Source organism: Protopterus annectens, chromosome 11.part0 (assembly GCF_019279795.1).
Source record: "Protopterus annectens isolate FY-2018-M chromosome 11.part0, PAN1.0, whole genome shotgun sequence".
NCBI lineage: Eukaryota > Metazoa > Chordata > Ceratodontiformes > Protopteridae > Protopterus > Protopterus annectens.
The window spans coordinates 702,014,228-702,028,567 of NC_056745.1; the positions used below are offsets into that span (position 1 = coordinate 702,014,228).

At 43.2% G+C, this 14,340-nt stretch overlaps 1 protein-coding gene across 4 annotated transcripts in view; it reads left to right on the plus strand.

The window, feature by feature from the left end:
• LOC122815561 (DENN domain-containing protein 5B-like) overlaps positions 1–14,340 on the plus strand; it is a 1,792,502-nt gene that overhangs the window by 1,377,126 nt on the left and 401,036 nt on the right. For 2 of the 4 annotated variants that reach the window (XM_044088154.1, XM_044088156.1), the window contains exon 9: positions 13,010–13,103. In XM_044088154.1, the coding sequence (XP_043944089.1) occupies positions 13,010–13,103 (94 nt within the window). The remainder of the gene's footprint in view (positions 1–13,009; positions 13,104–14,340) is intronic. The other 2 variants (XM_044088155.1, XM_044088157.1) reach the window with 1 other exon arrangement.

The window sequence follows — 14,340 nt, forward strand, 5'->3', positions numbered from 1 at the left end:
AACCTGCTAGCTGTCAGATTTGGAGCAAACGTCACCCCCCCAGTCATCCCCCAAATTATATTTGCCACCATTCCTCAGCCTATTAGCTCAAGAGATCAGGTCATCCTGGCAATCTCCAAGGCCAAAATAACATCCCAGTTGCCTTTTAAACAACTTAAAACATGACCTAGCCGACTCACTTGGATCCCTGTTTAACCACAGCCTGTGAACTGGCTATATTCCAATAGAGTGGAAGACAGCAACAGTAATCCCTCTACACAAAGGGGGACTATCAACCAACCCTGGGAATTATAGGCCCATAAAGCTTGACTAGCCTCATCTGCAAGGCCATGAACAGAATCACTATACACCTTATTATCAAGGACATAGGTAATCTCTGACTGGCCCCAACCCAGTTTAGATTTGTTAAAGGTAGGTCTTGCCTGTTAAACATGGTTGAGTTCTTTGAGAAAGTCGCCATGGCCCTGGATGAGGGAAAGACAGTGCAGACTGCTTATCTTGACCTATCCAAGGGATTTGACACAATCCTCCACTCAGGTATTATAGAGAAACTATCCCAGTTTGGAATTAACCCCTACATTACCAGATGGGCAGCCAACTGACTCACCTTCAGGACAGATACTATCAAAGCGGGTAACTTCACTTGTAGCAAAAGACCAGTAACAGTGACATACCACAAGGGTCTGTGCTGGGCCCCTTACTGTTCAGAATTTATTTCTCATAATTCTAGGTAAACTTGGATGGCCTGTGGCTGACCAAGTTCAGTGACGATTGCAAATTGGGAACAATCCTTGAGTCCCCAATGATGTTAATATACAGCAGACAGGGTTAAAGGAGACAAACGATTGGTGCCAAAGCCATGGGTTAAAGCTAAATGCAAAAAATGCATTATTATTCCCTTTGGAAAAGCTAACTTCTCTGATAATTACATTGTAGATAGCACCCCCTAAGCACAGAACCAGTGCTACGTGATCTGGGTACTCAGAATGAAAGCAATCTGAACTTTGACCATCATATATCCACAGTAGTAAGGAAATCCTTCTGTGTGTCATATCTAATAAGTAAAGGCACCGCATTTAGATCTAAGGATGTTATAATTCCATTATACTCGGCCCTTATCAGACCACTAATTGAGGACAATGCTGCTTTTGCATGTACCTCAACAGACACCTGCAACAATTGGAGAAACCACAGAGAATTCCCACCAAGAAATTACAGGGTACACAAAACAAGTCTTACACAGAAATACTGAAAGCCCTGTCACTGTATTCTGTCTCCTACAGGTTGCTAAGTGCCTGGCTTACAGAGCAGTCCCTGACCTGGCCCTGATGGAAGTGCTACACAAATGAAAATCAAACTGCATGAGGGTCCCTCACTCAAGGTATCCTAAACTAGCCCCTGAAATGAACAGGTCATGCTGGAGAGATAGCTACATCTCCAAAAGACTGCCAGGTCTCTGGAAAAAGTTTCCAGTTCACATGAAACAGAGCTCCTCCCTGATCCTCTTCAAAATGGATGGGTGACCACAAATTAACTTTTGGGGTGGCAGCCATGTCCCTCTTGGAGAGAGGAAGTCTATATTAACTACCATAGACCCTTACCTCTGTGAATTTCGCTCACCTAACCACCAACAATTGGGGCAACTAAGGATAAATGTGGCTTGACTTGTAAGGGCGCTAGGGTTGTTAGCCTAGTTAACCTTCTATGAAGCTATGAACCTATACAATGTTTGCAGTACTCGGACCCTAACAGGTCATCCTACCATTACAAAGCAAATGATGAAGTCTAAGGAGAATTATAATACATAGAATTTTCTTCCCCCTTTCTGTGCCATAGAAGTACTCTTACTAACACACAAGTCATCCTTTGCCGCTATTCAACAAAATGCATATACTTATCTTGCATCAAACCTCGAATCCCATTTCTCAGCTGTCTGCCCCCATTGCAGATCACTTTGTCATGTTAGAACTTCCTCATGGTTAAGTACTTCTTTAGAGTCTTCTATCAGTAGAGAACAGTGATGGTTGATACTGATGTACTTGAATGACTGTTCAGTAGCCTGTCCTTTGAATATATACCCAACACTCTCTCACACACACACACACAAAACTTCTTCTGCTATGTTTTGTACCCTGTTAGCTAACCTGTTGCTTGGTTACCTGTAAAATGTTTTTGCACACTCCCAGACCTTACCGAGTGGCTTCACTAGGGCCCTTAATTTGCCCATCCCATTTATTCCAAGACATGGAAGCTGGGCATTCCCAGGCTGGATGAGGACCCTATGACCCATTCATTCCCACCAGGAGTTCCAGTGTGATGTTTTGTTCCCTGGTAAAAGTCAAGTTGTAGGGAGTGGGCCAGGTGGTCCTGGCAGTGTGTGCGGCCTGTCCTCCCCTCATTGGGAGCATGCCCCCTTTTCTTTAGCAGCTCCTCTGAGCATGGTATTGCTGCCTCCTAAGGTAAAGTGTTGCCTCCACATGCTCAGTTCCCTTCAGCTTTACTGGTGCTAAGAAACATAATGTGGGCTCAGCTGGCTTGAACACCAGCGGGTAACACCTAATGTTCATGCTTGCTGTTAGCCTTGTGGCATGCAAGAGACATGTCCCTCCTACCCCCACCCTTTGGATGGGTGACCGGGCAACATCTGCTCACTTGTAACCTCCCTGGCCAGCTCCTCCAGCACTTGAGCTGCTGTTTGAACTTTGTTGTCTTTGTCTTCTATGGTGTAATCAGGGATTTATCTACCTGTCAGTGTGTGTGTTTTTTTTTTTTTTTTCAGCCATGCCTCAGTAAAGTCTAGTTATGCCATGTCAACCGAATTCCCTGTTGTCAGCCTAATTAATCACTTTCTTCTTAAGAAGCGTACTTGTAGATAGTTTTTAAGGTGCCGACAAAGGCTGAGATCAGTAGGTGTGAACCAAAGTAAGGTACTTTATGTTGAAGTTTCTGGTAAAATGTTGACAAAACAGTAAAAGGTAGCACACCAGTGCTTCTTTAATAAAATCATTTTAGAAACAGTTTATATAATGGAATGAAAGGCCCCCTCCTAGTGTTATTATTGTCTGAATGAAATTCAGGTCTATAATTGTACTAAAACATAAAATCAGATTATAAATACACATTCTACAGTTGTGTGGGAGAGATTATTAGTTAGCAAGCAAGGCTTTATGGTTTTAGTTAAATCAGTTGAAGCCTGGGCATTGCTGGAAGCCATTTTCTTTCCATTCATCCTACTGTGGACTTGAATGTGTTTATTTTGCTCAAGATCCTTTGACTTGTTTAATTTTACTGGAAGTGACATGATGATTAATTTTGGGAGCCTTTAGAGCTATTTTTTCTACATGGGGTTGGAGTATCATGTTAACTGTCACCAGCTCTCTCAATTCAGTGCCACACTCCTGCCTTCTTCAACACTCACGCCTGACTGTCACAGATTTTCTTTCACACAATCCATCCACCTCTTTGCTGGATATCCTCACTTCCTCTTACCTTCTGTCTGTCCTAAATCTTCCTCACCAGATTGTCTTCTGCTTTTCTGCACATGTATCCATACCACAATAATCTGTTCTCTTTGATCTTTTCTGTAATTGGAGCTACTTTGGCTTCTGTTCTTATGTCCTCATTTCTTCATCTCTCCCACAGTGTGCATCCTGCCACCCTTCTCAGGCACTTAATTTCCATCACCTCTAGCTTCTTCAGTGTTCTGCCTTTACTGCCCAGGTTTCTGTACCATACAGTAGTACTATCACACCACTGTCTTGTACACCTTAATTTTTTGCTTCTTTGGCATTCTTCTGTCATAGACTACACCTGACACTCTTTGCTAGTTGGCTGCAGCCCCTCTGATTCTAGCTTTGACCTCTTCATTCAGACTTTCCTTCTCCACAACCACCCCTCCCAGACACTTGAAGCTGCTTACCTGTTCCACTATCTTCCCTTCTATCTCTGTTCTCAGCTTCTGATTTCCCAAGTTTGCCACCATTACCACCCTCTTAGCTCTGCTTAGTTTCATCGCATGTACTTTCAGTTTTACATTCCAGTCTCCTATCCTTTGCTGATGAACTTCTAGCTCAGAGTCAGCCTGTAATGCCACATCGTCTGCATACACCAACTTTGTTGATCCGTCCCCTCTGACATTTTGCTAATGTAGTCCATCACCAATATGAACAGCAGTGGGCTCAGAGCTGAACACTGGTGTATACCCACTCCCACTGGGAACCCCTATATGAGGCCAAATGCTGTTATTACATGTCATTGAGTCCTTGTACATAGCCTGCACTAATTTTAACAGTGTTTCTGGGACTTCAAACCACCGCAGTACTGCCCACATCAGCTTTCTTGGAGCTTTGCCATATGCTTTCTCCAAGTCTGGGAATGCCCAGTTGGAGACTCTCCTCATCTCTAGCTTCTTCTCAAGTATCTGTCTGACTGTAAACATCGGGTCAGTTGTGCTGGATCATGTTCTGAATCCAAACTGCTTGTCTCCCATCTTACATTCTACTACTCTGCGTATCCTTTTATCAATTACCCTGTCCAGATCTTTCATGCAGTGTGATAGGAGTTTGATGCCTCTATATTGCCCACACTTGTGGATGTCCCCCTTGTTCTTGTACACTGGCAGAAGTATGCTTTTTCTCCAGTCATCTGGGATATGTTTTTCTCTCCCCACTGCTATTAGTACCCTCAGGAGCCATTTCTTCCTTATCTCACCCAGCATCTTTATCATAGCTGCTGTGACCTCATCTGAGCCTGCTGCTTTCCCTGACTTTATTTTCCTTAGTGCTATTCTTACTTCTTCTAGGGTGAGCTCCTCTTCTTCTCTCATTGTAGGCTGTTTCTGGGGCAGTACAGCTTCTGTGTTTTTTTTTTCATTCAGAAGCTGCTGGAAATACTCCTTCCATCAGTTTTTGATGTCCCATGGACTGGTGAGCAGTTTGTTGCTGGCATCTCTTATGAAGGGATAGAGCTTACAAGTCTTCTTTTTGTGGGCATCCCTTACTCTGACTAATGTTCATCATGCAGGTCAATAACTGATTCTGGGTCCCCAATAACTAAGGCAGACACTGTATCTCTGCTCCACTGACCAGACAATCATTAATACTGCTGGCACTACATTTCAAATAATCCTGATACTCTCCAGTATCATTGCCCCAGTTTGAGAACCCTAAACGCAAAAGGTGATCATTTGCAGTGTTGTTCCATTCATGTAACAAGCATCTTCAGTGCCAAGAGCCCTAGTCTGCCCTCTTTGAGAAATGATTTAGAAAAATATACTGCACAAAAGAAGGATCAGTTTTTAAGAGTGGCATCTTCTACTGAAACATCAGTTTAGAGAGTAGCCCCATCTTATGGTTTATAAAGGGCGACTAAGGTTAATTAAGAGAGAGGCTCAACAGACATCACAGTTTAGGCATTTGGCACATAATCTAGCTTATTAGATCTTGTTGCAATGGGTCTGTTCGTGCACACTATCCCTTTTAAAACTGTTACTAATGTAGCTATACAAATCTGGGGTCTATATTAGAATACCGAACTTTCAAAATTTCGAGTGTTCTAATATCGACCTGTTTTCAGTGAACGCTGAAAATAGCGAAGAAACAGAAAACCAAATTTTTATGTAGGGAAAGAATTTGGTTGTCCGTTTCTGTTGCTTTGGTATTTTCAGAGCTGTGGTGGAAAGTTACGGGTCGGGTTCAGGTAAGTGTGCGATTGTGTGGACGTGAGGATTAGGGTGGGGTAGGTGAGTTAGGGTTAGGGCACGGGTCAGGTAAGTGTGCAAGTGTGTGGACGTGAGGGTTAGGGTGGGGTAGGTGAGTTAAGGTTAGGGCGCGGGTGAGGTGACTGTGCGATAGTGACGGACCTTAGATTCGGGTTTGGGTTAAGGTAAGTGGATAGTTAGTGGTGTATGTATAGTTTAGGGTAGGGTTAGGTATAAGAGTTTAGGTGTATGTGTGTGGATTGCTGTTCATTTGGTGTGCTTGTGTTGTGTGTATGTGTTTTGGAACAGCAAATTTTTTCCCTAGGAAAAAATTCGCTGTTGTGTATGTTCGATGTTTTACATTTTCGATTAATAGGTTTCGATATTAGAACACTCAAAATTTTGAAAGTTCAGTGTTCTAATATAGACCCCAAATCTGTGCTATAACACTCTGTTGTACAAAACTGATAATGTACTTTTACCAGAGTTACTCTTCTTTATCTCATTTCCTTTATCTTCCTTGTGCCTTCTCCCCTGTTTCCTTTCTTTGGGCTACTCTAACTCTTTGTCTTAAAAATGTTATTCATATACAAACATGTAACAAAGAAGTTATGTACTTACCATAACGTTCCATGTGAGTTGTTCATCTCGCCTTCACTCTTTACTGATGGATTTAGAGCCAATCCCTCGGCTCCAATACGGCCAATTGCAAAGCTCCAGGTCTTCAAATAGCTCGAGGCCAAGTCCCTATCCCATGATGTACCTGTGAATTACCACAGATCTTGTTTGCTGCGTATACTAATACCATATGTCATTCTTTCACTCCCAGAGAAAGGAATAGAAGGTTTGAATAACCATGATGGATCCAGCATCTTGGTCATCTATCAGCCCAGGAGGGGGTAGGAGGGAGGGACGTAAAAATGAAGGCAAGATGAACAACTCACATGGAACGTTATGGTAAGTACATAACTTCTTTATGTGAAGTTGTTCAATCTCGCCGTTCATTCTTTACTGATGGGTAGCATCCCAAGCACCATCAATCTCGGGTGGCTCACGGAAGTATATTTCTCAGGACCTTGGATCCAAAGGAGGCCCTGTCCCTGGAGGCCTTGTCAACTTTGTAATGAGTGATAAAGGTATGAAGTTTTGACCAAGTGGCTGCTGCATAAATGTTATCAATGGCAAGTGTGGCAGAAAAGGCAGATGATGTAGAAGCTGCTCTGGTTGAGTGAGTTTTAATCTTGTGTTGAAAAGGCATATTGGCAGCTGAATAGGCAAAGGTGATGCAATCAGATAACCATTTAGACAGAGTTGTTTTAGCCACTGGTCTCCCTTTCCTGGAGTCTGAGAATGAAACAAACAGCTGGTCTGATTTCCTGAAATCTTTAGTTCTGTCCAAATAAAATCTGAGCTGTCTGTGAAATTCAAGTTTGTGCAGCATATACTCTAAATTGTTAGAATGATTGGGGAAGAAAACTGGCAAATCAATAACTTGGTTGAAATTGGTTTCAGTGCAAACTTTGGGCAAGAATGATGGATTTGTTCTAAGTGATACTCTGTCAGCATGAAATATCAAATAGGGAGGCTTGATGGATAAAGCTTGAACCTCTGACACTCTGCAGGCAGAAGTAACAGCTACCAGAAAGATGGTCTTCCAAGACAAAAATTTGAGATCGCAAGATGAAACTGGTTCAAATGGCAGAAGAATTATACGTGAAAGCATAAAATTTAGATTCCATGGAGAATAGGGAGATTTCACAGCTGGTCTAATATGAAAAGTCCCTTTGAGAAAGTCTTTGGATAACTTGTGAGACATGATATTCAATCCTTCAAATCCAAGATGAAAATTAGAAATAGCCAATTGAACCCGAACTGTTGCTGCTGCAGCTCCTTTGTTAAAAATCATAGTCAAGAATTCTAAGATGGAGGCCATAGGAGCTTGGTAAGGATCGGTATTATTTTTAGAGGCCCATATAGAAAATTTCTTCCATTTGCTAAGATATAGCTTTCTAGCAGAAGATTTATGAGAGGACAAAAGGATCTGTTTTGTCTCATTGGAAAGGTTATGGAACCTGACTATGATGGGAACTGGAGCAGCCAAGTTGTCAGCTTCAGGAACTGCAGAGAGGGATGAAGGTCCCCCGACGGGTGTGTCAGAAGGTCTGGAACTGGGTCTAGAATCCAAGGATCCTCCAAAAGATGAAGTTGAAGGAAGGGGCACCAAATCTGATGATGCCAATGAGGGGCTATTAGAATGATAGCCCTTCCCAGGATTTTGCTTTCTGTAGAACCTTGGGTATTAACGGGATTGGTGGAAATGCATAGAGGAGACCTAGAGGCCAATCGTGTACGACTGCGTCCCTTGGGGCTTCTCCCAGAGGGGGAATCAGGGCAAAGTGGCTTTTGCAGTTCGTGTTCATGTGACTGGCAAAAAGGTCGCAGCAAGGCTGGCCCAACCTGTGGAATATCCTATCCGCAATTTCTTTCTTGAGGGACCACTCGTGGGGCAACAAGATTGCCCTGCTCAGTTTGTCTGCTATCACGTTGGATCTCCCCGGGATGTGCATTGCCAGTAGAAAGTGCTGGGTGGAAAAGGCCCACTGCCAAACTCTGAGATGCTCGCGAGAAAGGGGGTAAGACCTGGTTCCCCTTTGCTTGTTCAAATACCAGACCACCGACATGTTTTCTGTCTAAATTGCAGTCGTACCCAGAGGAAGAAAGTCCTGAAAGTACTGCAACGCTAAAAGTACTGCTCTCATCTCTAGGACATTGATGTGCAGATGTGTCTCTTGATTGGTCCATGTGCCTTGGACAATCTTCCCGTGAAAATGCCCCCCCCAACCTATCAAGGAAGCATCCATGGTCACTGTGGCTGCTGGAGGGGGTAACACAAATGGGCATCCTATCGTGACATGAAGTGAGGTCAACCACCACTGAAGGTCCTTTTTGCAAGAATTTGTGATCATTATAGTGTGATTCATGGGGAGCTCTTGGTAAGACCATTGAGTGAACAATAGCCATTAAAGTACCTGCATGTGCATACAAGCTAGTGGTATAGCTAGAATTGCTGCAGCCATCATGCCTAATACTTTCAGAACTTCCGATGCTGGTACTTTGTCTTTTGATATCAGAATGCTGATATGTTGACGAAGAAGAGACTCTTTCTATTGGAAGCCTTAGTGTGGTGGTGGTGTCCAACTCTGCCCTGATAAAAATGATATGTTGCGATGGTGACAAGGCAGATTTTTCTGAGTTGATTGTAATGCCCAGATGATTGCAGAGTGATAGATTGGACTCCCTAGCCTGAATGACTTGATGCCTGGTGGTAGCGCTAAGGAGCCAATCGTCTGGGTACGGAAACACCTGGAATCCTAGACTCTTCAGATGAGCTGTGACCACTGCCATGCATGTGGTGAACACTCTGGGGGCTGTAGTGAGACCAAAGGGCAGGGCTCAAAACAGGCAATGATTGGCTCCCAGCCGGAAGTGCAGGTGAACCCTGGATGGCCTGGCCATTTTTATGTGGTAGTACGCATCCTTGATATCTATCGAGTACATCCAGTTGTCTTTCCCTAAGAAGGGAAGTATAGACTGAAGCATGATCATCCAAAACTTCTCTTTCTTTATGTATTGGTTCAGTCTACTGAGGTCCAGTATGGGTCTCCAGTCCCCCATCTTCTTTGGAACCAAAAAGAATCTTGAGTAAGTTCCGGATCCTGTCTGGTCTGCTTTGACTGGTTGGATGACTCTTTTTCTTAGCAACGTCTAGACCTCTATTGTTGCCTGTTCCCTGTAACTGGGTGGAACATCTGGGATTTTTCTTATGATTGGGAGGGGGTGGCGAATAGAATGAAATACCCTCTGGAAATGATACTTTGTACCCAGCTGTCTTTTGTTATTTTGAGCCAGGTGTCTGGGTACAAAGATAAGCGACCCCCAACTGCATCCAGAGCAGGACACTCGGGCCTCCTTAAAGGAGCGCTGGTAGGGCTTCCCAGGGAAGTGACCTCGGTCACCCTGGTGTTGCAGACCCCCTCTGCCACGAGGGCGGCGTCTTCCATTATTACCCCCTCCTCTGTCCCTGGAGGGGGATTCACCACTTGTGTCCTGAAAGGCTCCTTGGGCTTTTTGGAACCACATTTTTCCTCCCCTTTGACCTTTAGGGTAGGGTCGGGTAGGGGTGGAAAAATAGACCTCGACAGCAGAGTTTTTCCATCCTGTTCACACCTGGTTAAGGTTTCCTTCACTTTAGGCCCAAAAAGGGACAAGCCATCAAAGGGAGTGTTCACAAAGAATGACTTGAAGGACTCCACGAAGGAACTCAAGCGCATCCAGGAATGTCTTCTAAGAGCAACTCCTATACCCGCTGTCCTACTCGTTCCATCAGCTGAATTAGGATATGAGGCGCATGGATGAGTTGACAACAGAATTTGGGGTGGCAAGCTGGGCAGCAACTTTGTCGGAAGCTCCTGCAGCTACTGTACCCTGAAGAATATCTCCCAACTCCTTAAGGAGATCTCTTTGCAACCTAGTAAAATGGGTTAACGGAGAGCAAAAGTCACTGAACTAAACATGCTCTTCCCATATCTATCCATAATCCTGGATTCTCTGTTAGGAGGATGGATAAACAAGGAAGTCTCCAACATTTCCTTCTTGGTGGCTGCTGCCACCATGGCATCAACAGGAACACCTTTAGTTAAGAATGTTTTGTCAAGTGGGGCTGAAATCAATTTATTAGGCCTCCTAGGGGCAACGCTCCATAGTATCCGGAGACTCCCATGCCCTTCGTGAGACCAGCTGCATCAACTCATTGAAGGGTGGAGACACCCAAGAGGTGGTGGGTGAGGCCTGAAAGCCTTCAGGAGAACTGAGTTATCCTCAGTAGGGCTTTTGGACTGCCAGTCACACCTCTGCCTAAGGATCTCAAGTATCTCAGCAAAAGAGATATCCTCAGAGGGGGACCGTGGGGACCCTTCTGACTCATCTAAGTCAGTATCCGATGTGAGAGACTCCTGTGGGGAGTCTAGGTGTTCCCTCTTGCACAATCTCTTCCTGGGAACCTCATCAGTGGGAGCCTCTGGTGAGATCTCGGAAGAGCAGGGGCCCACTCAATGGGCAGAAGCAGACACAGGCACTTTAGGGGAGGAGGAAGGCAGACCCAAGGTCGAGGATGTCCTAGGAGACATGACTCTCCTCATGGCATCGAAAGCACCTCTGCTGCAATGTGAGGGAGCCTATGAATCTGAAGAAATCGTTGACACCCCCGGCACCAGGACAGTGGGCTCCGAGCCCGAGTTAGGAGCCGAGCTCATCCGAGCCGAGGCCCCAAGAGGCAAAATCGGTCCGACTGTCCTCCCCGGACCCGACCAGAGAGTGTCTGCTCCTAGAGTCCTCGATAGGCACTGAAGACATCAGAGTACATGGAGTGAAGACACTGGAGCAGACGTCGGCTCCGAGGGTTCCACTAACATCAGGTCTGCCTCCTCCTCTGGCTCCGAAGGACCAGCATGGCTCGGAGGAGGAATAGTAAGAGTTGGTGCAATGGTCTCCGACTCAGAAGTCATTTGGGTCGAAGCCGAACATTTTGGCTAATGCCGATGCCAATAACAGCTTCTGTACCACACGATCCATGTCCAGAGATCCACATGCAGATCCAACAGGTTGATAGATGATCGAGAGGATCGTACTGAAGGTGGTACCGACTAGAGAATAGGACTCTACGGCGCTTTGGAGACCGGTTCCAAGACTGGGGACCGGCTCTTAGGGCAGTGGACCTGAAGTCGACGACTTCTTAGATTTTTTTGAGTCCGATGTCTTGAAAGATTTTGAAGACCTACTGGAACCATCCTGGTCACTCAAAGCTTCCTGAAATGAAGGCTTCAACAAGCCTCTATCAATCAGTTTCCTCTTCCTTTCCTGCAGGATCCTAGAGGAGAAGGAATGACAAATGGCACAACTGTCTTGCAAATGCAGAGCCCCTAAACAGTAAATGCAATTAACGAGGCTATCTGTAACTGACATTTTCTGGCCACACTTTGGGCACTTTTTGAAACCAGACTTAGGGTGCTTATCTTGGTCAGCCACAACAATGACAGAAAGAAATTACTGTTACCAAAAAAAAAAAAAAAAAAACCTAGGACAGTAGTTTCTCACAGAAGTCTGGAAAAAAACAGATTAAATCACACAGTAGAAAAACTCCATACAAAGCCTTAAGGCTAAATCTCACACACACACACACACACACACACACACACACACACACACACACACACACAATAACAAGTATAAATGTGATATCACACAAGTAGACTATGCAAAAAAAGGATAGCTGCTGAGAAACAACAACCTTATCTAAAGTAAGCAATGTTTACTGTAAATTTTAACAGTAATAAAAACTAGAAGGCAAGACAGACCACACAACAAATCTAAGTGACTATCTAAGAACTGTGACAAAGGTCACTGAAAAACACACAGCAATCTGAAAAATAAACAATAACCTTGTCTAGGTTATCTAAGGTATACAGTACTAAGCCTATCTATAAAAAGCAGAAGACTAGACAGACCACACTAGCTAGATAAACTACTACTAAACTAGGCCCAAAAGAGGCTAACTAGAAATTTATAAAGAACAGTAAATGGGAAGGGAAAACACACTGAAAAGCTATAAGAGCTTTATCAACAATCCTATCTAAATATTTTAACTAGCAAAATATTTTTTTGGAAAATATTAATGAAAAACAGCTTATCTGGCCCGAGCTAAATCAGAACTTCTGATCTGTTGCAGTGGCAAACTAGATCTGAGGTAATTCACAGGTGCATCATGGGATAGGGACTTGGCCTCGAGCTATTTTAAAACCTCGAGCTTTGCAATTGGCTGTATCGGAGCCGAAGGATCGGCTCCAAACCCATCATTAAAGAATGAACGGTGAGATTGAACAACTTCACATTGTTAGTTTTAATCAAAAAAACTGTTTGTAAATGATGTAACTGATGTCAAGGATGTCTGAATAATGTAACTGTTCATGAATGAAACCAACTGTAAAATGATGAAACAATACAAATGATGCCCATGATGTCTATATAATGGAGATTTTCTGTTCGGGATGCCACTGAAAAAGGACTTTTCTCAGTTGGACTATCCCAGTAAACAAATGCCAATAATTAAATAAATGTTTCACAGTATAAGCTGACCATTTTCTTACTGGTATGTGGATAAATTAACAGACCTGAGATAATGCATTACCCTATAACAGTGTGTATGATTAACGATTGTCTAATATTAGAAAAGTAATAAATGCATTTTTCTTTTAGTAGATGGGCAAGTCGCAATTCCACAACACAGCGCAGAAAAGACAGAGTTCGGCAGCATTCAGAGCATCTTGGGCTGGATTCTGATTTGAGAGAGGTATGGTTTGAGAATAGTGATACAAACTTATTTACCTATCTTTCCTCGATAAATAAGGTATGTTTTGGCTTAGAGTAAAGGATGTAAAACCTTGTACATTATTATAATAAGTTCAGTTTGAATATTTATTGATATTCTTTGAATAATTTGTACTACATCTATAAATATGTGTAATGTGTAAAACTTTAGTCTTCTGTCTCAGTTTGTGTTAACAGCCTTCTTTCTGGGCAAGGATCTCCTGAGAGACTGCAGCTACAAGAAGCAGTGCACTAACGAAAACAGAGGCCTGAACGGTGTTAAACAAAATTCTTTAAAAAATGGTTATAATGTTTGGAAGGTTCATAAATAAGTTTATTTATAGTAATTATTTTCCCCCATCTAGAACTACAATCTGGAATTTTATATGCATGCCCAACAGGCATCATTAATTTGCTTCCTTAGAATGAATTTCACCATGGGGGATGATACTTTTGATAACCTGCCCTGAACAGCATGTACCTGTTCTTCCACTCCTGTGTTGACCAACCCAGGAACATCAGTGATGCAAGGTATGAAAACATTTCCTTTCCCAGTGCTTAAAAACTGAAATCTAGAGTTTTATATTATTTCCTAACCATCTAAATTGGTCAGAAAATGGGAGGGTGCTAATGATAAATGCTAGCAATTGTATCAATGTGCTGCTATGTTTGTGATTAGAACCTGCAGCTTTTGAAACATTCAATTATTCCTTGACCTGCTAAAAAATTCTGTGTGCAACACCAGTAAAATTTGGAGCTTTTCTCCCCCGGCCTCTGCTAAAAATGAGCAAACTTGCCCAGTCAGACTTTCCCGGTAAACAAATGTTAAATAAATAAAATAAAATAAAATGTTGTGGTGGGAATCTAAATTAGTGTTTTTAAGCATTAGATGGAAGGGAGCACAGGAGTGTAAAAAATATTCTGTTGTAGGTTTGTATATGTGTGAATGTATGTAAAGCAGTGTGAACACATGTAAAGGGCATAACAGAAATCCTTACTTCATCCATGGTATGGTATGGTAATGCTGATCCCCTAAAACCGCATGTATTTGTTTTAAAATGGGAAGAAGTAGGGTAACAAACAACTGTACGTTAAGAGAGGAATGAGGACAGATTGCCGAAAGTCATTTGGGGGAGAGCAGAAATCTGAAGAAATAATGCGATCTGGACTAGCATTTTTGACAAGGGCCTGCATTTGTTCTAGTGCTCTGTCATTCAGGC